This window comes from Siniperca chuatsi, linkage group LG22 (genome assembly GCF_020085105.1).
Source record: "Siniperca chuatsi isolate FFG_IHB_CAS linkage group LG22, ASM2008510v1, whole genome shotgun sequence".
NCBI lineage: Eukaryota > Metazoa > Chordata > Actinopteri > Centrarchiformes > Sinipercidae > Siniperca > Siniperca chuatsi.
In genome coordinates, this window is record NC_058063.1 from 15282936 (window position 1) to 15309124 (window position 26189).

Here is a 26189-nt window from a genome sequence, read left to right on the forward strand (position 1 = left end):
CAATCCCAGTTTAATTCACTTTACTAATATCCTCACCAAGGGAATTCATCTATCTCAACCACTAGTTTTTTTGTTTTCATTTGTCATGTCTTCATCCAAAGTCTTGTGGTTCCCACATCTATGGAGTTAAATTAGATTTCTTTATTTGGTTATTCAATTAGCATTATTTTCCACAATAAATGGCAAAGCCCTGCCTTCACTCAAACACACACAATAGATTTCTCTAGCAGTACATCTTTCTTGACTGTATTTAACTGTAAACTCATATTATATATCTGTTTAGCTTTTGCTTAGTGATTCCTGTCTGTCTGAAAAAACAAAGATAATTTATCAAATGAATGACTCTAAAATAACATATTTCTATGTAAACACATGTGGTTTTACATACGTATGTAAACACACATGAGAACATACACTCACACATGCACAGTGGTTAAACATATGGTGTATATTTGCACAGAGCCACACTACATCATCCAGAGAAAGATACATCTGCTTTCTCATAGCAAAACTACAGTCACCACATATACACATGTACACAGAATTACCCACACACTTCAGAACTGATAGTTAAGTTAAAATAGTTGCACACACTCATGCCCGCCACAGAGAGCACCCAGGTCAGGCACACCAGCACACAAAAAAGGGACAGTGTGAGAGCCACAAACCTCCGGCCTGCACTGACTCACTTCCAACCAACCAGCTAGCTACTCTATTTAAAAAACCTGACTTGTCTGCTTCCGGAAAACTCTCTCTGTTTATTGATAAGTACCATTCCTTTCCCGCATGCTCTGATTGAGCTACAGCTTGTTTGTTTGACCATCTCGGCGTTTTCCCGCAGTCTGTCGTTACCTCTTTAACACAGCTAAGAGGGCTCTGTGGGCTGCCGTTGCAGCTGAGTGGTTTGTTTTAGTGTTTGTTTGCACTGTGGTGAAACGGGATTGCCTTGGCCGCCCTGAGAGGATGCAGATATTTTTTCATCTGATTGAAATCTCCCGCTCAGTGAGTTTTTTCCCTATAGCTCCTACAACTAAAGGCAATGAAACAGGAGTTAGAGGAGGAGAGAGAATGATCTATCCATCATCAAGTGAAAGCCACACTGGCCTGCATCCCAAAAATGCATAAAAAGCCTCCAGTGTATGAGTCCTGTGGTCAGTGCTTTCTTAGGTTGATCTCCAACCAAATGTTTTTTGTTTTTGTGCCAGTTTTTGATAGACAGCCCCTGAAAATAGCTTTATTGTTAGCATTTATAGTGGAGCCAGCTGAAAGTAAGATTTTATCACATTCTGGTAAAAACACAGGAAACACAGTCATGATCTTGGAAGAGGTTTATTAGCCTGTTCTGTTCTGTCTTTTCTGCTCAGACCGGCAGAATCGTCTAATACTCAATAGATTGTTTTTTATGCAGCAAGCCTGATTTCATTAATGCACAATAAATGCCATTTCAGCTCAGTGCAGTTCTGAAAACATCTTCAACTGCTTTTGATAGTGAACAACAACAAAAAAAGATGTGGAGTCAGTTCAACTCTGACTGTCAGAGTTTTGGTTTGTAGATATTTTTCAAGGATCAAAATAAACTATATCAGATATCAGATTCATCTCTTGGTTTCTCCTACTCTCTCCCCAGAGGTGCGCTGTCACCCCATCGTGACCCTGAAGAACATCTTGCTGTCGCCCCCTGCCTGCGGGAAGAGGGCAGTGTCGCCAGGCTCCGCTTGCCTGCTCACCTGTCGTCAAGGTTACAGTCTCCAGGGAAACAGGAAGGCGGTGTGTCTGGGCTCTGGGAATTGGACAGCTAATGTCCATAAAGCCGTCTGTACAGGTAACGTACTCTGAGTGTGTGTGTATGTGTGTGTGTGTGTGTGTGTGTGTGTGTGTGTGTGTGTGTGTGTGTGTTTCCCTAAAGAGGAAATTCATCTTTTCAGTTCTGCAGTCCTGAGGTCAGAGGTCAGGGTCAGCTATAAGGGCTGTAAACTGGTTGTAGGATCGTAACAAGGATGTGAAATATGTTGAGATCAAAGGTCAAGACTAGGGTAGGCGGAGGTCAGATAGTGGAGTTTAGGTTAAGATCTTTTCACCACTTAGTTTGGTAATTTAATTAGCGTAGGGTATATTTAAAGCAATAGTTCAACATTTTGGGATATACAGTTATTCGCTTTCTTGACAAGAGTTAGATGAGAAGATTCACACCACTCTGATATTTGGAACAAGAGCCGGGAGGCGATTAGCTTAGCAGAAAGACCGGAAGCAGGGGGTACAGCTAGCCTAGCTCTCTCCAAAGGTCAAAAATACGCTTACCAGCACTCCGAAAGCCCAGTAATTAAATTTTATATCTTGTTTGTTAATACCGCACACAAACAGAAATGTAAAAACAATTTGGAATTTGACATGAGAGTGGTATCGATCTCATTTAACTGTCGGCAAGGAGGCAAATAAAGGTATTTCTCAAAATGTTGAACTATGTATGTATGCACCTGCAGACTAGGCTTAAAATAGAGAAACTATCTAAGACCATTCCCCTCCTGTTAAAAATACTAATAGATGAATGGATTACAAGAACTTGATTGGTAGTTATGACCTTATTTGACCTTATTTTCCCTCTTTAGATTTTTTAGGCTTGTAAGTTCAATATATGTAACTGAGACTACAGTTAATTTTACAGGGTTAGAGTGAATGACACTTGTAACATGTAGGTTTATTTGCAAGGCAGACGGAGAGGGATTGTTAAAAGAGCAAAAAAGAAAGATACAGACTACGTGGAGAAAGAGGAAGATATAAAAAGGATACTTGGAGGGAGAATTTTTTCCATTCTCTGTTCCCTCTCTCTGCATTTTTCTCCACTTTGTGAATGGTGAGAATGGTGCTAACCTCGTTTTGAAGCAAGCCTCGGGTCACTAACTCAAACCATACCATGTCCGAGCTCTCATGTCTCTCCCCTCCACTCCAACAGGGCTGGAGATCATTATAATAGACTGCAGCCCTCCAGATGCCTTGCAGGTGAAACAGGTGGTGCAGAGTCTGCCTCCCCCCAATGTCCTCAATCCCCTCATTTCCTCACAGTGAAAGTTTGCTAATGAAGGAATTGCTGTTGTTAAGGAAAGGAAGAGGTGCCATAAAGATGAAAACGAATGGAGAGGTAGGGCAGACAAGGAGGTGAGAGGTGGAGGATGAGTCATCTGTAGGTGTTTTATAATGAGGTAGTTGAGAGAAGATGACTTTTTCTGATCCCCTCATGCATGAATGGGCTGAAGGAAGGGGGAAGGGAAAGGAAAAAGAGAGAGACAATAGAAAATGTAGATGAGATAGAAAGAAGAAAGAGGGAGTGCTGCAATATGGGCGGCACATTATGAGGAGATCAAGAAATATAAAGTTATTACAGAGTTGAAAGTGCTCTTTGTAAGCTTCTGGCTTCTTTCGCCTCTCACTTCATGTTGATGACACCCGAAGTGAAATATTCCTCCCTTGTTGTGAAGATGAATGGAGCCAATTGGAGCTAAGTGTGTTAGTGTTTAGCAGAGATGGATGCCTAAGTGGAACGGTCATCAGGTCCAGATGAGACCAACTCTCTTACACAACGCAACAGGCATGACCGCTGCAGATCGATGGGAGATTGGAGGCTTTACTCATTTACTTCAGGCTCGAACTGAGTTGAACTGAACTGTGCTGGTTTCACATTATTATAACATGGTGTATGGAGAATGAGAAAAAGGAAAACACTATTTCATCCGAGGGTCATGGTGGCTGACGAGTTGCCACTTGCCAAATAGGTGACATTTCTTTTCGTCATCAATGCTATACTTCATATATAGAGGGTTATCCATCACCTGAAGCAAATAGGGGTTCTGTGCATTGCTCAACGGCAAGTCAATTATAATGTTAATGAGTGACAGCATTCGATAGTCTCTTTTCTGCAGCAGACTTTTCTTGCTTGTTTGGGACTTTGCAAATGTCCATATTTCTCAAATCTCAGTGTTACTGCTGCCCCACTGCTGTTTACTGTACCTGGCAGTAAATACAGTAGATCGACATTTGGCATGAGGTTTGCTTTCATTTTAACCCTTTTGTTTAGAAAAATCAGGGCTGTTTGAAAAGGAAGAAAGCATTCAAGATGATGATGGATTATATGTATGTGTAGAATTTAGGTTTGCCTAGAAAAATTATGTTGCAAAAGCTCATTACAGAAAGAGTAATCCAACTAATGACTGAAATCTAGTGGAGTTTTTGTAAAACAGACAGCAACTATGTGACAACAGCCTCATAGCTGATCAATAATACAGGCTAATAGTGCAGCAAGTGCAACAACAAACATTTACCCAAAGTAACTTTTACTCAGTTTTTCTCAGTCAAACCATGTCACTAACCTTACTGACATCATAGGGGTCAAGGGTCAATAACTAGTTTTATAAAAGCATCATAGCCAATGAATAACACAGGCAACTATTTCCCACATTACAGAGAGTGGGACACAACCAAATTTTAATGCGTACATGTTGCTCAGATTTCCATAAAAACACACAAGGACCAGTTAGAGCCAAGCAACCTCTTTTTGCTCGTTATAACCAGAGCTTTTAATATGTTGATTGATAGCGAGATAGACCAATTGGTTTATGTACAAGCACAACTTAGACTTGTAAAACTGTAAAAACAAACTAAATAATCCTATCAGTAGTTGTGAGCATGAACAACTCCATCACAACACTGGACCTGTGATTCAGATTTATGATTCAACAGTGTTTCAATAACAAGTTTGGACATTCTGTTTTACTGATTTTGGAAACGTAATGTCTCCACGATGAAGCTAACTTTTCCATGAGCCCAACTGTTTTGACAATGACACAAAGCTAAAGTTTCACACGTCATTTCACTTCTATTAACCTATGCTCTATACCATTGTGGCCTGACATTGAGCTAATGGATGGAGAGAGATAAGGGACAGTTATAAACACGTTCAGTATAAATGTAACGTCAGTGGGATTTGGTCTTGTTGGAACAATGACAGTGGTGCAATCTCTCTTTGATTCAGTAATGACTAATTATGAGTGTGTGATTAAAGAGGTCATGGGTCAGATGATGTCACACATCTACCTCCTGTGATAATAAGGAGCAGGCTGAGGTCAGTGTATACAGGATTTGATGGGGTGAACATCTGCAATATTTGAATCTTACTGTATGTAAAATGTAATTTAATTTGCTGGATCCAGATAAACCATTTGTCCAGTCCCTCGTCTGATTCTCTCCTTCCTCTAAAACCTATAGTTTTCTTTCTCTCTGTGTCTCTTCAGATGCTGAACCACCATGGATCCAGTGCCCTGGGAACATTGTTGCAGAGACGGATGAGCGACGCGGTACCGCCAACGTTAGCTGGAACGTCCCGACTGCCACCGACAATTCTAAAGAAGAGGTTGGATACTTTACAAAACAAAGTGTACAGCAATAGGGATGCAACTATAAATTATTTTCATTAAAGATTTTCACTTTTTAGAAATCATTTTGTCTATAAAATGTTGGAAAATAGTGAAAAATGCCCAAGTTGAGTATCAGTAAATTCTAACATTTTTTGACGATTAAATAGCTTTAACGATTATCAAAATGTTGCCGATTGTTGGGATTCACAATGGTTGAAGGGGGTACCCACTTGTGTAGGTGAGATCAACTAACAGCAACTTAGCGGGGGCTGAGAACTGTTGGCCAACTGCCGATGGCCCGTTGGTTGTGAACGGGCCAGGCGAGGAAGAATTGCGGTCCCATGCAGTCTTTTGCTGTGCAGTGTCCATTTATGCAGATGGGTGGAACCTGGTTTGTTGTCTGTTGTCCTCCTTACATTTACCTCGGCGTTAACTTCCTTAGTTGCTTTTAAAGTTTAGCTGGCAGGCTTTGTGTAATAGCCGTTGGTGCTAATCTTTGTTGCAGAGATCTAGCAGGCTCTCGTGTCGCTGCTGGCGAAGCCAGGAGAAAAGAGACAGAACAAATGATCGCTGACCTTTTTATTGACCTAGTGACATCCGTGTCACAAGTCAGACTGATCAATGCTGCTTTCAGTGGCTCTCAGGATTGTGGGACAAAAGAGAATGCAGTCTCCTAACAAGTCAGTGAGTCAGTTCTTCATATTTACTGTCTCTCCCTCCTCAAGGTGGGGGTGCAGGTGAAGCCAGTGTACGCCCCTCCCCAGCTGTTCCCCATTGGAAAGGAAACCATCACCTACATTGCGACCGACCGCTCGGGGAACCAGGCCAACTGTTCCTTCACAGTCACTGTCATCGGTGAGTTCATCCTTCTGGAGACTGCATCAACGCAAACAATGTGTGCTGCATATGGCCTGCAGTATGACTTGCATGGCTCATTTTAGTGAAAGAGAGGAAAAGCAGAGAAAAGTGAAAGACTTAGTTCACACTGTAGGCCTTTTTAGGTCTGATTTTGGTGCCTGTTCATATATTTTCTAGAATTTAATCAATTACAAAAATAAGATATAAAATAAAAACTTTATGTATAGAATTAGAAAATGTCAGACTAGCACCCTAGTGGTAGTATCCTCCAAGTGGTAATGTCCCCAGTTTGGAGAATTAATGGGCTGAAAGCAACACAAAGACTGTGCCAGGTTTCACTGGGATTGTCTCGTTTTCCTACACAACAACAACTTATGCCATCCGAATAATTTGAAAGACACTATACTCACATAAAAATTCTACACATAATGGTGTTAAAGACATCAAAAAAACATCAAGACATTTCCCTAATAACAGTGACCTCAGCTTTTTGGCTTTCTATCTATTGTTTTGTCTCATTCTTCTCCCTGCTAATGCTGGCTCAAGTACACACAGCTGAGCTGCTTTGTATACATATGAAATATGTTTTAGATGACTGATGTAAAGATTTATTTTTTCATGGCAGTGCTGACAAAGTCCAATTTAAGCATTTAAATACTTTAATTTAAAGTCGCATGTAGGTTGATGATCTTGTACCACGCAAAACCACAATATCTACCCTGTGGTCTTCCCAGGGCAACCATATCTTTCAGAGGACTAGAACCGAAGGTGACAGCGATTTGAAAGCACAACAGTCTGATATTGTACATGCAACTTAGAAAATAACAGAGCTGTGTCACATGTAAGGGCAAGAAAATTTGTATTGAAACACTTTAATCAGCTTTAGTGTGAATGTGGGTAAAGAGTCAACTATTTACTTTTAACATAATTAGCTGACATACTTGCATGGCACTACTTAAAGTCAGTTTTCAGCTTATGGACACACTTGTCTTTGTGAGGTTCAAACCAGTGGCCTCTTAGTTACAGCAGACCCTGCCGCCTGGTGTGTTTTTTACTCAACCCGCCTACCTCTGTGCTGCAGCTTATTTCATTCATTCAGTGTAAAACTGTGTTTTAATTGAGTAGTCTCTACGCCCCCAGCAGGTGCCAAACAGGGTTACTGCAGAGAGTGAAAAACAGGGGTGTCCCATGTCAACCGCTCAATAATCACAGCAGTCAGGGGGAAAAACCTCAAGCATGGTAGCCGTGAACATTTCCATATGTTATTATGGTGGTGGAACGTTGTGGTTTTTTATTAGAGACATGTGTTTAACTAGTGCCCTCTGACACTCTGTACTGCTGCATCGAAAAAGTCAGATCACAGCGTAGCACTGTGCTCCCAACTGTGTTTCTCTAATATTGCTGTAATCTATTCCAGTCTTGGGAGCAATTGATTGTGCGCTAAAACTAAAAAGACTGCTATCCATATGTTTAAATGTGCACAAATGTGCTGTTTTTATTGTGTCTCCATCTGGTCATCAGGCATTACACCTACTGTTAACAACTTATATCCCTTTCTAGATACGGAGCCCCCAGTGATTGACAGGTGCAGGTCGCCGCCCACAGTCCAGGCCACAGACATGGAGACAGCGGTCGTTTGGGAGGTGCCGCAGTTTTCCGACAACTCAGGTATGTCTGGTCGCCTTTCTCAGACGGCAGCTCCGTAGATGGTTTATTCTTTTGCTCCTCTGTTCCACTCCACTCCACCCTCTTCCTCCACTGATGATGGTTAAACAGGATCTTTTCCACTGGGTTACTGGAAAAAGGGGATCAGGAGACGGATTTGTGTGTGTGTGTATGTGTGTGAGTGTGAATAATGGTGAGAGACACTTTACATATGGTCCAGTGGTGAGAGGATGGATTGTAATTGTGTGCATGAATGTCTCATTTGTGTGTCTGTTTAAGAGAGCGATAGAGAGAGAATAGGACTTGTGCACAGATGAAATTGTTACACCTTCTGTTAATGTCATTAATGTTAAAACAGGCGGAGGCAGCAGAGAGAAGCAGGTGTTTTTTGCTATAAAAATATGCTCTTTTGTGAGAATTTGCACTCATTCCATCCATTTTTTACACAGTCATTTGTATAATTATGTGAGCACACACAGTACTTGACTCATACAAGAGTTAAATGTTTTTGAATTACTTGTCAAATTTTTTTTTTTCTTAATCAGAGTGGCTGCAATACATAATAGATCTGGGTATTAATCACTGTCTTAGCAAAGCTGACACTCCAACTTCACACCCACAGGAAAAATATTAATTTAGTTCCCAGTACATAACTGGCCCAGTGGAGGTTCAGCCAGAAATATTCATATTCTAAAATAGCAATACTGCAGTGTATTGCAACTAAAAGTCCTGCATTCAACAGCAAATTAATTAGTATTAACAGCAAAATGTATCAAAAGTAAATGTCCTCATATGAAGGATGACCCCCTTTCAATGTCTTTTAGAATGGTAATTATTGAGGAGTTAAACCCAGTGGTGCTAAGTCTCTTATTAACTATCCATAAGTCTATCTGTTAACTATTTTATATGTTGTTGGGTAGCTTAATCAAACTCTACAGTCAGACTGAATTGCCATTTATTTTCACTTCATTCATTCCATTTGAGTTGCTAAAGACATGGGAGATGTGGGCAGTTATTCGGAGGTTACTTAACTTTAATCTCCAGAAATGCATCATATTTCATAATCTTATGATATGTTAATGTATATGTAAAATCATTATCTTTAAAGTGACTAGTAACTACAGCTGTCAGATAAATGTACTGGAGTAAAAGCTATACTAATTCCGTCTGAAATGTAGTGAAATAGCCCCCCCAAAAATCGCTAAGTGGAAATACAGAAGTACCTCAACACTTTTTTACAGTAATATATATTATGGACAGTGCGTTACTTTCCACTTCTGTACATTTGCCCATTAATTGTAGACCACTAATACCTGACTCAGATAGTACCGACCCACGTTGAAGTGCCCTGGACAAAACCCCCAAACAGCTCCCTTCCACTTTACATTTTTTACAGTGGTATTGTTGGGCTACTCAATTGTTTTGTGTTTACACACAAATGTATTACTACTAAATAATGAGGCAAATGCAAATTATACGTGCAGTGAGATCGTTATAGAATAGCGAATAGTGTTTGACTGCTGACACATTTGCCTACTGAATCTATCTAAGATTTGAACCAGTTGAAATGTTAATAAATGAAAATCTCCTCTTAGTAATTATTTTATTGCAGCTCTTTCTCTTAAAAATAATCTGGACAACATAACACTTTTTCACTTTTATCCACTGCACCTTGAGCTCAGTGAAAAAACTAGTGCTCATTTTCTTGTTCAATGGCAGGTCAGAAGGTCACAAACTGGCTAATGTGAGGATTTAATATGCAAGCAGTTAGTCTCTCTTTTCAGCCTAGGCCACCCTGCTACACTCACTAAGTTGATGGTTAGCAATTCAGACCAATCCTGCTATAAAGGAGTGCATCAAGGCCATTCTGCCAAATAGACTAAATATCGTAGAGCTGGCTGGCTCTCTCCAGGCGCTCTAGCTGTACCCAAACAGCCATGGTGGTGACAGACAACAAACCAGACTCCTCCAGGGTTCCAGCCCACAGCCAGGCCCATGCAATTCACTGGCTCTGGCTCCATACACACACACACACACACACACACACACGAATAACACTAACACAGCTCAGATATGTGTTTTTACAGAACCATAAGCAGGCATGGACGCAAACACAAACACAGGCCTCAAACTTAACGTCTCACTCCTGAGACCCAGTGTGCTCATTCCCCACCTGTCTGCAGAGGTGCACCCCCATCAAACGCACACTCGAAACACACACATACACTGTAATAACAGGCTGCTGCGGCTGCTTCGGGCCACACGACGTCAGCCCAGCGCTGCTTCGACGTCAGTGTTTTGTTTTTCCAGGCCCACACCCTGATGCCAGCGCTATATATAGTCGCAACTCGGTAGACACACACATAAACACACGTTCAAACACACACACAGGCTATATATAAGGGGAGGGACCAAACTCCAGCAGGCCAGACGTGTGTCAGCCCTGTTTGAACGACGTTTCTACCCTTAATGGAGGAAGTGGACTCGAGTGAAACGAAAGGTCAATCACTCAGTTTTCCCACCCTCTCCTTTTGTTTTTTTAATCTTGTATCTCACACTTGCAGTGCAGATGTTTTCACTGCTTTTTTGTTCACCGCCTGTATGTCAGCCTGCAGACAAGACCCACTAGTTTTCACGCATGCAAACACGCACACTCATACACTCCTCTCATTACCACTGCCTCTCCCAAGGCTCTATCCATCATTCTCTTCACATTGTTTTTTTTAGCCAACCAGACTATAATAATTTTCCCTCTCCAATCCCAAGAGCTGTATTTTTCTGCTGCCATGTGATACCCAGACACACCATTCCCATGTCAACATATCGTTGTTTAACATAACTTCTATGGTTTACTAAGAGTGACTCATTTAGTCCTTGAAAATGGAATAAGGCCAAGACTGCCCTCTGCAGGATAACAGGAATAACAATTTGACTCAAGAAAGGGTTTTTAACTTGGAAAAATAATGTTCTTATAATATATGCAATAATTTGAGTGTTCCAGATTATTTTATTATTTGTCAACTGTTTTACTGTGGATAGTTGTCCGCCTACACTTTCGCTGGACATCCATATAATTGGACAATATCAATGTCTAGTGTTAGAATATTTGCACCAAAAATGTCATATATGATCTGCATAGGTAAAAGACTATTATATGATTAAATATACAAAAATGCGTCTGTGGAAACATTAGCTAGTTTCTCTCAATTTCCAAAAAGCTGACTGTTATCACCATGTTGGACATAATAGGTTTGACCACTGTAATTATATTGGCTAGTAACACTTCAAGAATAATGCTGATGTGTCGCTAGCCAATAAGGAATACATATTAAGTATAAAGATATAAAATTTGGTGTAATATTATTATGATGATGTAGTTTTCCAGTCACAACACAATTAATATGCGTTAAATGTACTGTATGTAACTAACACTTTTGTAATGTGTGTGTCATCTCTCAGGTGGTCGCCTCACAGTGACCAGTAGCCATACTCCAGGCTCTCAGTTCCCAGTAGGAGAGACTCTGGTCCAGTACACAGCTACTGATGCAGGAGGAAACAGCCGCACCTGCAACCTCACCATCACTGTGCAAGGTACAGAGCTGACAGACACATCATGGCTTTTTAGATAGCTTTTATTGAGTCTTATTGTATAAATGTACAAATGTTTTTTGTGTAATTTGTGTAAATATTTAGCTTCTTTGACCTTTTTCATATATTTATTCAGTATGTTTAAACTTCAATCCCCTTTTTACTGTGTTCCTCTTCAGTATATTCTGGGGGGGGTTGTGTTTTTTTTTGCTTTTAGTTTTGTTTCAATGGTCATGTTAGCTTACTGACATTCTTTTTCAAGTGTCTGTAAAGAGGAAGAAATGTGGTTCCTTGAGGACCGTGGTACAACATAAAATTATTAGAAACAATTAAATATAAGATAAATAACATAGTCAAACCCTGAGACTAGACAGTAGTGAATGTAACAGTATGGATGTCCATGCGTGCATGTGCAGCATAGCATTGTCCAGGGACAGACCTAATAAAATGATACTTATTGTAAGAAATTGTAAAATTATGACAACCTCTAAAAAAATATATTAAAAGGGCCAGTATGAACAGGTATTTTCAGTATTTGCATATTAGAATTTCAGTGTGGATTCATCTTATGGTGTGTTTATGGTGGTATTATCAAATACTGTGCTCCAACATGACCAAACCATAAAGTATTATATACTCTGTGTGTGCCCAGGGACAACCTGTGACCAGCCATATATCCCAGTGAATGGAGAGTTCATCTGCTCTGAAGAAGAGGAGGGCGTTAACTGTACTCTTCATTGTAAAGACGGCTACAGCTTCACTCAGGATGCAGTGCACAGCTACTTCTGTGCCTACAACGGTGTGTGGGAGCCGCCCTACTCTCCAGACAGACCCGATTGCTCAGGTAAGCACAGCACAGGTATTCTGTTAAGTAATTAGGTACGTCTCATTACTGCAGGTAAATTTCCGTCTACATAAATGGATTTAACTACTTAAACGACAAAACACATTCTACATACATGTGCAGCAAATTGAAATAAAGCATTGTGCTGTATAAAACCCTTTTTGTATTTCCCAGTGAACCGTATAGCAAACAACGGTTTCAAGCCCTTTGAGATGCTGTTTAAAGCATCTCGCTGTGACGATGTGGACCTGGTCAAGTCATTTACTGGGGAGTTCAACACCAAACTGGGAGGCATGGTGAGGACTTGTGTATATGCACACACATACAGACTGAATTGCTGTAAATTATGGAAAATATTAACGAAATCACAATATGGCCAAGCACAATATCCAAATTGCAGAAGCTGCAATTTTTTGATAAAAAGGCCAAAGTGTGACAAAACAGCTTTATAATGAAGTGCTGTAGTGCTGCAGAGATTCCCCGGCCTACAAATCTTGTTCTCCGGGTGTAAGAAAACATGTTTGTTTGGTACAGACCCCAACAAATGTCACATCATCATGATTTTACTTTTTTTTTTGTGAAAATGAAAATTGTGATGCAAATATGATCATCGTGAATCATATCGCAATCAATATATCTGTCAGAATAATCACAATATCGTGCAGCCTTACTGTAAATCAACTCCTGAAACACATGTTGCTTCTTTTCTTCTTCTCCACAGCTCCCCAACATTTGTAGCAGCGATGATGTCACCTGCAAGCTGGAGGTGATGTCACAGGCTCACTGTCTAGAGTACAACTACGACTACGAGAACGGATTTTCTATTGGTAGGACTTACATGCACAAAATACACCCTCACTAAACATCCCACCAATATTTTAATGGAAGCATTATTAGCTCACTATTCTTCCCTGTCTAATATTTATCAGTACCAGGGGGTTGGGGCAGCAGCTGGGATCCTCAGAGTGGCCAGGACTACGCCTACTTTGAGTCAGGCTTTGCCACAGGTACCCGGCAGCTCACCAGGCGGCAGCAAGACAGCATGCAACCCCACCACCGCACCAAGAGGCACCGTAAAATCACAGGACCCACCAGAGACCAAAAGATCCAGATCTTTTTCAACATCACAGGTATATTAAATGTGATTTGCTGTGTGTTTGTTGACCTTTGCAGTGCAGGGAATATACAGTATGTATATGTTATGGTCTGCATAATGACCATATTATGTATGTATGTGTGTATATATATATATATATATATATATATATGTGTGTGTGTGTGTGTGTGTGTGTATGTGTATGTGTATATATATATATATATGTATATATATATATATATATATATATATATATATGTATGTATGTATGTATATATGTATATGTATGTATGTATGTATATATGTATATATGTATATGTGTGTGTGTGTATATATGTATACGTGTGTGTGTGTGTGTTTTATATTCAGTACTATCAGTTGTTAGTTATCAATCCTTTAAACTTTGTCCATTCTCCCAGCAAGCATCCCTCTGCCCGTGTCGAGGAATGACTCAATAGAGGTGGCCAATCAGAAGAGACTCCTGCGGACCCTGGAGCAACTGACCAATCGTCTGAAGCGAACGCTGGCCAAGCAGCCACTGTCCAGTTTCCACGTGTCCTCAGAGATGATTGTAGCTGATCCCAAATCTCTGGAGAGCAAGAAGCCCTCTCTGTTCTGCAGGCCGGGCTCAGTGCTCAAAGGCAGGATGTGCGGTGAGTGGGAGGGGATTATGGACCTAAACTCATTTTATCACCTTTTTATTTGTGGAATTGGGTTTACTTACTTTCATAACAATATAAAATACATGAAAATGTATGGGATTTTAAGAAAATCTAATACTGCTATAAAAGTTTTATGTTTACCAGTAAATCACTAATTGCGTGTGCTGTTGCAGTCCAATGTCCGGTGGGAACATACTTCTCTCTGGAACATAACGAGTGTGAGAGCTGCTGGCTGGGCTCCTTCCAGGACCAGGAGGGTCAGCTGGAGTGTAAGTCCTGCCCTGAGGGAACATCCACGGCCTACCTGCACTCCCGCAGTGTCGCTGAGTGCAAAGGTAAGATGCATTCACACATTCAGACCTCAGCCTTACTGAAGGACAAACGGCATTTGCAAATAACTTAGATGGTATCTGGCACATTTTGATAATAAAAATGTATAATAACTGCCTCTTGATCTAATCTTACTGTCTTGTGCGACTATCCTGCTCATTTGGCACCACAAGCAGGATAAAATAATACAAATGATTCACAAATAGGGATTAATTTTCATACACGTCCTCAGATGTAAATGAATACTAAATTAACTGTTTGTTAATTGTAGAACTGATGTTGTTTTGGTGTTTGGTGTTGTCTTTCTGCATCTGAATATTGCTCATGATGTGGTGATTTGCATGTGTTTGCAGGGCAGTGTAAGCCTGGTAGTCACTCTCTGAATGGGTTGGAGATCTGCGAGTCATGCCCGCTGGGTCACTTCCAGGCTGGTTTTGGCGCCAGGGAGTGTCTCGTCTGTCCTGACGAGACCTCGACTGTCACCAGAGGAGCGGTGGATGAGACAGAGTGTGGAGGTGATACAGTTTGACAGTGTGGAGTGCACTCCCTTTATGTCCTATCAACTTGCTTATTTTAACTTTGAAAAGCCACCATTCTGAAGTTATACAAAATGCTGCTAGGTAACAAAAACAAATATAATTCCAGCCTGTAAGCAAAAATGTATCTGTTAGTATTTGGCATTCATGTGCAATTATCAAGACATTCCTACTTGGAAACTTCATATGATTGCCCTTTAAAGTTGGATGATAAATCTGGAAACTGTGAAAAAATTTTGCTATCTGAGTTTCCCAGTTAAAATACAAAAATAACCTCTAACCTTTAGAAATGTTGACATTGGACATTTCACCCAGCAAATGCCACTTTTTGTTTTACATTTTTGGGTGACTGGCTCTTCACCTGCCCCTTTATATTCCTCAATTTCTTTGTTTCTTTTTTTGGTGCTCCTCTCCTCTGGTCTCCCCTTCTGTAGTCCCCTGTTCGGCAGGTCATTTCTCCCGTACCGGTCTGGTTCCCTGTTACCCTTGTCCTAGAGATTACTACCAGCCTGAACATGGCCGCTCCTACTGCCTCTCCTGTCCCTTCTATGGAACCACCACCGTTACCGGGGCAACTACCATACAGCACTGCTCCAGTAAGTGTCCCTGACCAGAAAAAAACCCTGAATCCTTTTCAAGTCAAACCCACACAAATACACACACTAGCCCTCCATTTGATATCCAGAATCTAGAGGATCTTTGTTGTTGTATTTGAATTGGTTTAAAAATTAAATCTCTGATCATAACTGACCTGTAGTATCTTCAGACAAGAAAACAATGAAATGCTGATGATTTGTTACGTTCTTTGGGGCTTTCTTAGACCACCTTTAAAGTATCCCTGGTGGTGTCAGGACCCTACTTTGGAGATCCACTTGCCATTATCTAGTCATCACAATAAAAGTGTTTAACAGTGTTCATAAACAGCTCTGTGTAGGCGTGCGCCTACAGAAAAAGTGATTCTGAAGATTATCTTGGTTTACAATATTGTCCCAATAATTACTGAATTAAAATAGTATTAATGACTAAAAAGCGTCTGTGGAAACTTTTTAACACAATGAAATGAAAGCTATGAAAAATGTCGACCTTGTTCAGAATGATAAATGTGCAGCTTTGTTGGAGCAAGAAAATGCACATTATTCAGACATATAAAACCAGAAGTGTAATAACTTAGTGCAAAGTGTCAAAATAAAGTTACAGTTCACCAGTTGTACTGGCTTTATCCAAATGTTGCCATGATAAATACAATGCCTGTAAAAGGTATTCACCCCCTAGGAAATTTCCATTTTTTAAAATTGTTTTACAACACTGAAACAAAGTCGATTTAATGTGGCTTTTTTGACACTGATGAACAGACAAAGACCCTTTAATGTCAAAGTGAAAACAGATCTCTACAAAGTGATCGAAATTAATCACAAATATAAAGTATGAAATACTTTAAGTAAAGGCAGCCTTTTTCAACACCAGTCACAAATTCTCGATTGGATTGAGATCTGGACAAATATAGGCACTGAATGCACTGTATTTCCTGGTAGTGTCGTAGGAAGGACTCCTCTCTTAGGTTTGTTGTTTGTGACTTAGAAAACGATAGTAATTAAAACTTAATACACTATCATAGTTTGTTCCAGCCCTAGCTCCAGTTTAAATTAACTCTGATGTGAGCAGACGTATGCAGATTTTGGCAAAGTGCAGATTTTCACACAGCAGAGTTCTATTTTAACACCATTGTGCTGTGTTGAGTTGGCATGTAAAATGACTTGTGTTAAACTTCTACAGGACGTGCCAAGTGAAGTCAGCAGAGAGCAAACTGTATGGAACTGTTCTGCGTCAGCCGCTCTGTGTGACAGCCTTTCTACAGTTTCAAAACTTGCTGCCATTGCACCAGTTGTGTGGTGTCTGATCTGTGTTGTGACAGCTCAATCCAGTTGGAAAAGGAATTACTGCACGGGATCAGGGGGGAAATGGAAATAATATGACTTTTATTGCTTTACTGCAGAATGGAAATGAATAACACTGCATGCCTTAAGTGTGGGAATGAACAGTGGTCAGGACATGCTGCCAGTTTTCAATAAGAATGCAGGCTTTTGTTCAGATAGATCACAACCGTCTGCAAGTCTGGTGGCAAGGGGAAAGATCCTTGCAGTGTTTTTCCGATTTGTCTTTGCTTACATTGCCTGTATTTTCTCTGGGTGTCATTGTCAGGTTTTGGCTCCAGTTTTCTTCCCAAAGAGGAGAGTGTAACTGCAGCTCCAGAGGTGGAGGTCAGTGAGGACTACCAAGCAAGCAGTCAGGTTAGTCTTTGTCTTGTCTAAATTCACACACTGTTCTGACATGTCTAAAACATTTTACCATCATTATTGGTCTCAAATGTCCAAACATCCAACATAGGGCATCTCTATTACATGTGTTATAGATACAGAAAGGCAAAATGGCTACAACTAACCCGGGATAGTGTTTGAATTGAAATTTATGAGCAGTTTGAAGCAGTGTTTTTCAGTGTTTTACTGTCTGTGTGACAGATTGATCTGATTGGCTGTTTCTGCAGGTTTTCCATGAGTGCTTCCTGAATCCCTGTCAGAATAAGGGGACATGTGAGGAGGTTGGGGCAGGATACGTCTGCACCTGCATGCCTGGGTTCACAGGTAAACCACCAGTCAGAGATTCACCTGGTGTTAACACATATACATGTATTAACAACTTTAATGAAGAAGGGGGGCTTTTAAGCATCAGTAGGAATAAGATGATCATTAGTAGTTTGTATGCTGTATTTCCTATCATTGCTAACTGTGACTCTCATCTCATCTCATTTGTGGCAACGGACATTCATCTTAACTACAGTTGTGTGTTTGTTATGACGAGTATTTGATACAGCCTCTGATATTTCTCTCTCAGGTGCCAAGTGTGAGATTGACATAGATGAGTGTGACTCTGCTCCATGCCAGAATGGAGGCCTGTGTAAGGACGGCATGGGAGACTTCCAGTGTCAGTGCAAGCCTGGATTTTTAGGTAAGGAACCATTGAGGAAATATAGTCTTAGTTGATGATACACTCAAAGATCTAAAAAAAAAAAAGAAAGGTCAACTTCATTGATTATTTCAAAGTCTTGAAAGGTTTAGGGATTTGACGTACAGGTCATTGGCTACACATTTTATGTATCTGTAAATCTGATATTACTTGAATATGTCACTGCTGTCAGGTGAAACCAAATTATGAACTTTTCATGTGCAAAGATCTCTTGTTTTTCTAGCTTGACTGCAAACTTTATCTTAGCCAGCAAGATCTGAAATGTTTTTTGTAGCTCAAAGATGTCTTTGTTTTAATAATCACATACTGTACTGTATCTCACCTTTGTGCTTATCCCCTATCTCTGTTTGATCCTTTGCCCCGTTTGTCTCAGGCTCTCTGTGTGAGGCGGAGGTGAACGAGTGTGTCTCCTCCCCCTGTCTGAATGAAGGTGTGTGTGTGGACGAGGTCAACAAGTTCACCTGCAGTTGTGCCGGCGGCTTCACAGGTTAGATAACAGTACCGGGTTACATTTTCATTCTAGACATTAGTTTCTAGACTATGAGGAAGTCAACTGACTTCCTCATAGTCGGGCCAACAGTCAAAGTTATTGGATAACATCAGATAATTATTCATGTGGATTATTGGTTTGAATCTGCAGAACTTGTTGAACCTCTTACTTCATTCTTTATAGTATCTATTATTACTGTATACACTGTATATATATACCATGATGTAGAAAAAGCTAAATACTTAAGTTAGTGCTTTGAAAAAGCAGCTGTTTTCCTTCTTGTCATTTCTGCAGGATCTCGTTGTGAGCTGGAAATAAACGAGTGCCTTTCCAACCCCTGTCTGAACGGAGGTGTGTGTGAGGACCTGACGGGTGGCTACACTTGTAATTGTGCCGTTGGCTTCTCAGGGGATCGCTGTGAAGTCAACATTGATGAATGTTACAGCGCCCCCTGTCTGAATGGAGGCTCGTGCCTGGATGCTATTAACAATTTCAGGTAATGAAGATTCTGACGGGAAGACCCTGCTCTTTGTATTTGTAACAACCTATTATTCCACTTAACATATGTTACGATGTAATGTTACTTCTGAACAAGTTTTTTAATATATGTGATGTACAGCTTAAAGTAAATGATTTAAAAGAGAAACACTGATTCCTGATGCACGTATATCCTGATTTATGTGCTTCACTTCATTTTAAATATTTAGACATTTCAAACACAACTTTTTCAAATGCACCGTGCTCAGAGAAACTTAGAAATTTGACTAAAATTATTAGGTCACTGAAGAAGACCTTAACTAAAAATTGTTCTTAAATACTTTTCAGTCTCCAATCTCTAAAGTTGTAGTATGTGATGTTTTACATTTTATTTGTTGTAGAAACTGTACTTGCTGAATTGGTTTGTATTGAAAATGAATAACAACATTGAAAATACAGCTTTATATAGCAACACAACACACACCACATACATGCATTTCAGCTGAATATATAAAGTGTGATCTCCTCAAAAAAGAGTTTATTTCCACAGTTGTTGGAAGACAATCTCCAGATACAGTAAAATATATTTGTCATGACAGGATAGTTCCATTGAAAACATGTCGCATGATGTCCATTGTTGTTATGTTGTAGTGAGTACCTGTAAGTGGTATTGTACCGTGTCTTCCTTCCCTCTCTCAGGTGTCAGTGTGTGGAGGGCTACCGGGGCCGCCTGTGCGAGGTGGACGTGGACGAGTGTGACCCTAACCCCTGCGTGAACGGGGCCAGCTGCCTGGACGGTCTGGGGTCCTACACCTGCCGCTGCCTCCCTGGGTTCAACGGAACCAGGTGTGAGACAGGTACTATAGGACAGATGACACATCACCATGGCCAATTCTAGAGGAGGAAAAGAGAGATAACTGATTCACAGACTGAAGTGTTAAAACCTCCATTGAAGGACCGCTATGGCATGCATCTGGTCTCTTTTATGTGACTACATTTCTAATTAAACTCAATTAAAATGCTACTAAAACACATAACCCCCTTTATAATGTTCCTAAAGGTGTCAGTACTGCATTAGATTTGTAGCCATGATCACAATAAAAACATTTTCTCCCAGGTGTTTTAGTATTTGCCAAATTATTTATATGGGTTCTTTGAAAGGTTTCTTTACAAAACTTGTAACAGTGCAAGCCAGATAGAAACTGAGGGATTTAAATCAAAAGAGAAATGTCTAGTGAGTCAACCATAAAAATTGTAGACATTTTATACAATATTTTAAAATGTGGCTCACAACCTTTTCTGCATGTGGCCCCTTAAATTGAAGCAACTTGTCACAAGTTGCATGTATTTATGAGTTGGGAGTAGTTTAACCATCAGTTTTTCCACACAAAAATAGAAGCAAAGATTAGAGAAAAGTCAGAAATAAGTTCTGATTCTTTAGTGTTCCTGTTAAACATCTCAAGATCCCACAAATTTATCTTGCAACCCCTTAAGGGGTTCCGTCCACGTTTGCAACCACTAATTTAAGAAATGCATACGTTGTTAAAAATACTTGCCTGTATTTTTATACAGAACAGTCATGTAGAAGAAAATAAAGCTATAACAGCAATAATTTAATTTAAAGAAATTGTTTTATTCACCCTGTAAATGTAAATGCTTTTCTGTCCTATCAGAGATGTCCGCTGCCTTCAACCTGGACTTTGAGGTTTCTGGTATCCATGGTTACGTAATGATGGATGGAGTGATGCCAGCACTGACAGAGATCACCTGTACCTTTTGGATGAGGTCGTCGGACACCACCAATTATGGCACACCTGTCTCCTACGCTGTGGAGGGCAGCGACAATGCTTTCCTTCTCATAGACTACAATGGGTCAGTGATGTACTAAGAGTTAAATTAATATAAATGCACATACACTGTATTTCACACAGTACACAGTTAACAGAGTGTGTGCAATAAAATAAGTACCTTTCTGCTTAATTATCCACCTGTATGTAATTATGTACCTGTAATAAATCCTCTCTGACCATTTTTCCTTCTTCCTGTTGTTCTCCCTCCCTACAGGTGGGTGCTGTATGTGAATGGTAAGGAGCGGATCACTGACTGTCCTGCGGTGAACACGGGTCTATGGTACCACATTGGGGTGTCCTGGAGGAGCTGGGATGGTGACTGGAGAATCTACATCAATGGGAAGCCCTCAGACGGAGGCAAAGGCCTGTCAGTCGGCACCACTATCCCAGGTGTAGTGCTATCCTCGACCTGGTCACCTTTCTGCCATAAGAAAAGTTTTCGATATCCAGTAATAATGAGCTTAATTGCTTCAATAAAACGGTGCTGCATGTCTTTGTTTCTGAACCCAGTTACCCAGTAGACAAGGAGAATCATTTCTCACTGAATTGTGGTTAACCTCTGACCTTTATGTGTCCTATAGGTGGTGGGGCACTGGTATTAGGTCAGGACCAGGATCAGAGGGGCGAGGGCTTCAACCCTGTCGAATCCTTTGTCGGCTCCATCAGCCAACTCAACATCTGGGATCGTGTTCTCACTCCTCAACAGGTAAATGTAGTAATTGGTGTTTCTGTTAGGTGCCAAATATACTTTTTAGGATTGCTTAGGCAAATTTGAACCCATGTCTGTGTAACACAGTCATAAGAATATAATATAAGGAATATTTATGTGAATGTGAATATGATCTTCCCCTCCTCCATACTGTAGATCAAGGTCCTGTCCAGCAGCTGTCCAGCCTCCCATGTGACCCACAGAGGGAACGTCCTCGCCTGGCCAGACTTCCTCAACGGGGTGGTGGGCAGAGTCAAAGTAAACCTCAACAGCATTTTCTGTGCTGGTAAGAGAGGCTTTGGTGTCAACTATATATTATCTTGAATGATGAACTTTAAATACAGTACATTTCTGAAATGGTTGTACACAATGTTTTGGAATAAAACTTTTCAATTTTTATAGTTTATAGTAAAAAAGAAGAATTACTTTATTAATCCCCTTGGGGGATATTAAATTTCACAGTCACAGTGGCTCTGTCTCCAAAACTGAAAACCATTCCTGGTCTCTCCAGATTGCCCCAAGCTGGAGAACGCAGTGCCCCACCTGCATGTCTCCACTGTGGAGGTGAGCCCCGGGGCCCAGGTCCAGCTGTCCTGTGATCCCGGCTTCTACCTGTTGGGGGAGCCAGTGCTACAGTGCCAAAATAAAGGATTGTGGAGCCATCCTCTGCCCAGCTGCGAGAGTAAGGCAGAGGCACAAACTACTCTCTGATTTGAACTGTAAATGAGTCATATCTTACCAAATGTTTTTTCACCTGTCTTGGCTGATTTGCTGTGTTTGTCAGTCCACTGAGTACATTTCTGTGGTGATGAAAAATCCTAAAAAATCAAGTAATTTGAAAGATCCTGAGCATGGAAATGTTTCATGTTTACATACAGAAATCCTAAGTGATCATTTTAGCTTGCAGAAACATGATTTGAAATGATCCAACTATTTATCAAACACATCACTGGCAACACTAAGAATTAAAAAGAAAAAATCATTCCCATATAGTCTCCATATATTCCTCTTGCAGCAGATGGATATATGCTACTGCCATATTGTACATTTGACTTACCAAAAAAAGAATACAGCTATAGGTAGAGAGCCCGTAGGCGTGACATCCTCGATAATATTCTTCTGTCCTCTGTGTGTTACAGGAGTGTCCTGTGGGCCTCCTCGTCCTCTGGAGAACGGCTTGTTTCAGGGAACGGACTTCCATGCCTCCAGCTCTGTGGTCTATCAGTGTAACGCTGGCTTTTACCTGCTGGGAGACACCAAGGTGCACTGCACCAACAGTGGCAAGTGGGGAGGAAATCCACCAGCCTGTCTGGGTACTTCATTAGATTTTTTAAATCGGTGATATACGGGAAAGAAAAATCCTGTTTGGAAGATTGACAAGTGACAAAATATTTGTGTTATGTATTTGTGTGCATTTGTCTGTGTGTGTGTTCAGATGTGGATGAGTGTGCTCTGGGATCTGACTGTGATGAACACTCTAGTTGTCAGAACACGGACGGCTCCTACACCTGCACCTGTATCCACCCGTACAGTGGAGACGGCAAAAACTGCACAGGTAACGAGATGCAGGTCATTCATGTTTGGAGAAAGTGCTATTAAAGACACTTTGTGAACCATTTTATCTGTCCATATACAAACCCATTTGTTATGTGTTTGTGTTCCCACCAGAGCCAGTGAAGTGTGAGAACCCCGGGTCTCCAGAGTTCGGTCACAGAGACGGCAGCAACTTTCTGATGGGTGGTGAGGTTGTTTTTGGCTGCCAGGACGGCTATGAGCTGATTGGCTCGTCTCGCCTTCTCTGCCTGGAGACAGGAAGCTGGGACGATCCAGTCCCATACTGCAGAGGTGAGGGGTTGAGTGGTCATGTCATGCCATCACAGTGCAGCAGCTGTACTATAAACTAAGTCCTTCAGGCATTTCAAGAGATTCATATTCTGAAGTCAGCTAAATGTTGGGCTTTTCTTTTCATTAAATAACTGAAAGTTAAAAATGTATCCTCACTATATTTCGGTTGCATGCATGGCCTTTCTCAAGGAATATGTAGCAATGGCGATGAAGCCAACTACAATAAGTTGAGTGTTAACATTAGCTTTTGGTATGGAGTATCTCAGATTAACCACTTTTATAACATCCTGTGAGCAAATATATAAATATTAAAACATAACTATGACATAAAATATAAAATTTTAAAGAACAACCTTCCAAATGGTTGTACAGCCCCCTGTTTGCCTTTTCAAACCAACTTTATTTTTTTAAGCTCCTACCACAACAGGGGGACCATTTTCCTTGCTTGAGAAAGAATTTCGCTCTGAAATCTGTTTCATTCTCCAGACAGTTTTAAACACGTAGCAGGAATCACGGTGGCCTTAGTGGTCTGAGTGGTCACGTAAACAAAGAAAGTTCCCCTCGTGTGGGGAAGGTGCTGTGTGGTCTGGACAAAAGCACGTAAGGAAGACATATTTAAAATTTTGATATTTCTTGTTTTACATGAAGCTTTTGCATTCACAGCACTCACAATTATTTTTTTATTTCATGCGTTCCACCACAAGGTTTTGCTTACAATCTTTCACTTAATAGAGAAGCAGTTTCATAATGGCTTCATATGTAATGTAACATAAATATCATAGGTTGATGTCAGGCTAACATGAACAATAGATACACTTAAACACTCACATTTTGAGCAGCTCAATGGAAAGGGATTCATTACTATTATGGCCATTAAACTGCTCTTTATTTTATATGATAAAGGAGTTTCTCATCAAAGCATTCAGCTATTAAAGCCAATAGGATCTGAGTGACACACAAACGAAAACTATACAAATGTAATCACAGTCTTTTATTATTATGCAGATAGCAGAAGTACTGATACACTTCAGGTAAACACACAAAAGCACACACAGAGATATTGTGGATGCAAACACACACAAATGCAAATAGTACAGACATATATAGACACAAATACACACATGTACACTCTTCACAAACACACATTATGCAACGTGCCCGACCCCCGGTGCTGTGAAGGGGTGATTATATATGCAGCTGTCTTTTTGTCTTCCACTGTGCAGCGGGCTGAAAGGCCTGACCACTGCACCAACTCCATTGGCTCTAAGCCACATTCTTCCTCATAGAGAAAGGGGAACTGACTTACTCAGCGCCTGCAGACTGTGCCAATCTGTTACGTTCAGCTCATATTGACAGTTGATTGTCATACTGAAAGTGAGGTTATTACAGAAAGTAAAAGTGGAACTCTGTATGTAATCTGAAACAATAAAGCGCCTGCGTGATGTTCTCTGTCAAAATCAAAACAGTTGAATTTCATTTAGATTTTTTTTCCTGTGTGTTACAGGCAACAATAACAGAAGTTAAATAATTGATGTTGTTGTTATGCATTAGAGAGCACACTAATGGCTCAACATTTGGTTACAGCACTGAGGTTTTCTGCAACAGTGATAAGTACACAAAAATCCAGTTGCATCACTGTGTGAGGTGGAAAATTTCCATCTTCCATTGTTGTTATTAAGCAGTGTTATCTGAGTAAAGAAAGCATGAGGTGATGGGTGTGTGTGATCGTGAGGAGCTCGTGTAAGCAGTTGCATAATGTCTTTTGTGGTTCTGAAGGGAGCTTTCTAAAGTCTGAGATATTGTCAAGGTTACCTCTAGCTGGGCTTGAGACTCCCTTTCAGACATGCACTTATACGTTAAACTGATGGCAATTTAACACGTTGCTCAAGCACCCTGGTCACTTTTACGTGAAAGTCACGGCAGCACAAGTCTGAATTGAATGCTGTCAGATTAACGTAAAGATTGCAGCACCACACAAGTTTAACATGCAGAGAGAGAGAGAAATACGCATCTTGTACTGCCTTCTAAGATCACTGCATTATCTCAATCTTCATATCTTGTGCACAAAGAAAATAAAATCAGTTTAATAACCGCTGTGAAAATTACAATTTTAAGTTGCCGAGGAGATTCTTTTCAGATCAAATCAGTCTATAAAAACTATTTTCCTGTTGTGTCTCACTATATTTTTACTTTTTATTCGTGTCAGCTGCATGGGTGAATAAATGAACATCCAGCAAAACAGTTTACATGCAGCATGTGAGCAAACAGGAATTAAACAAGAGTCCTAACTAAACATCCTGTCATTCAGTGTTTGTGCATGTCAGACTTTGTAAAACAGGCAGCGGAATTTGCTCTCTAATAATGTTAAATGATGAAATTGATGTGAAAATGTATTTGTAGATTCACTGTGAGAAGGAAGGACAAGCGTCCCTTGGGTCTAATGAAAACATGCCATTTGTTGGATTATGGCAAATGTAGCATCCAGTGTTTTTGGAGCCTTTGAAAGTGTTAGGATATTTCAGCCTCTGCTGCTTCAATTTTGGCTTCAATTCTTTTTTTTATCTGTTCCACATATTCATGGGAGTGCAATATTGAATCACTTAAGTTCCCCTTTGATTATTGCTCCCCTTCATTCACTAATGCCTCTCAGTCACATCTCTTTGGCTTCTATCCATTTATATACTTTCCTGTGTGGTTCTTTTATGCTATCAGTGTAAAATCTAATGGGGCATTAATCCTAGACTACGTCTTTGCCTAAATCTAATCTACATTTAATCAATAACAATTACAGTTGTCTGTAAATTTGTCTCTCC

The 26189-nt window shown here is 40.4% G+C and overlaps 1 protein-coding gene across 8 annotated transcripts in view; it reads left to right on the forward strand.

The window, feature by feature from the left end:
- Positions 1–26189, forward strand: part of svep1 (sushi, von Willebrand factor type A, EGF and pentraxin domain containing 1) — a 103388-nt gene that overhangs the window by 57851 nt on the left and 19348 nt on the right. For all 8 annotated transcript variants that reach the window (XM_044183575.1, XM_044183578.1, XM_044183581.1 and 5 more), the window contains 27 exons: positions 1628–1822; positions 5283–5401; positions 6131–6260; positions 7824–7931; positions 11388–11519; positions 12169–12360; positions 12535–12656; positions 13082–13187; positions 13290–13490; positions 13876–14109; positions 14292–14453; positions 14802–14963; positions 15419–15580; positions 17184–17272; positions 17527–17623; positions 17874–17987; positions 18379–18492; positions 18790–18991; positions 19672–19829; positions 20646–20844; positions 21037–21212; positions 21404–21528; positions 21688–21817; positions 22043–22213; positions 22671–22844; positions 22967–23086; positions 23200–23376. In XM_044183575.1, the coding sequence (XP_044039510.1) occupies positions 1628–1822; positions 5283–5401; positions 6131–6260; positions 7824–7931; positions 11388–11519; positions 12169–12360; positions 12535–12656; positions 13082–13187; positions 13290–13490; positions 13876–14109; positions 14292–14453; positions 14802–14963; positions 15419–15580; positions 17184–17272; positions 17527–17623; positions 17874–17987; positions 18379–18492; positions 18790–18991; positions 19672–19829; positions 20646–20844; positions 21037–21212; positions 21404–21528; positions 21688–21817; positions 22043–22213; positions 22671–22844; positions 22967–23086; positions 23200–23376 (4071 nt within the window). The remainder of the gene's footprint in view (positions 1–1627; positions 1823–5282; positions 5402–6130; positions 6261–7823; positions 7932–11387; positions 11520–12168; positions 12361–12534; positions 12657–13081; positions 13188–13289; positions 13491–13875; positions 14110–14291; positions 14454–14801; positions 14964–15418; positions 15581–17183; positions 17273–17526; positions 17624–17873; positions 17988–18378; positions 18493–18789; positions 18992–19671; positions 19830–20645; positions 20845–21036; positions 21213–21403; positions 21529–21687; positions 21818–22042; positions 22214–22670; positions 22845–22966; positions 23087–23199; positions 23377–26189) is intronic.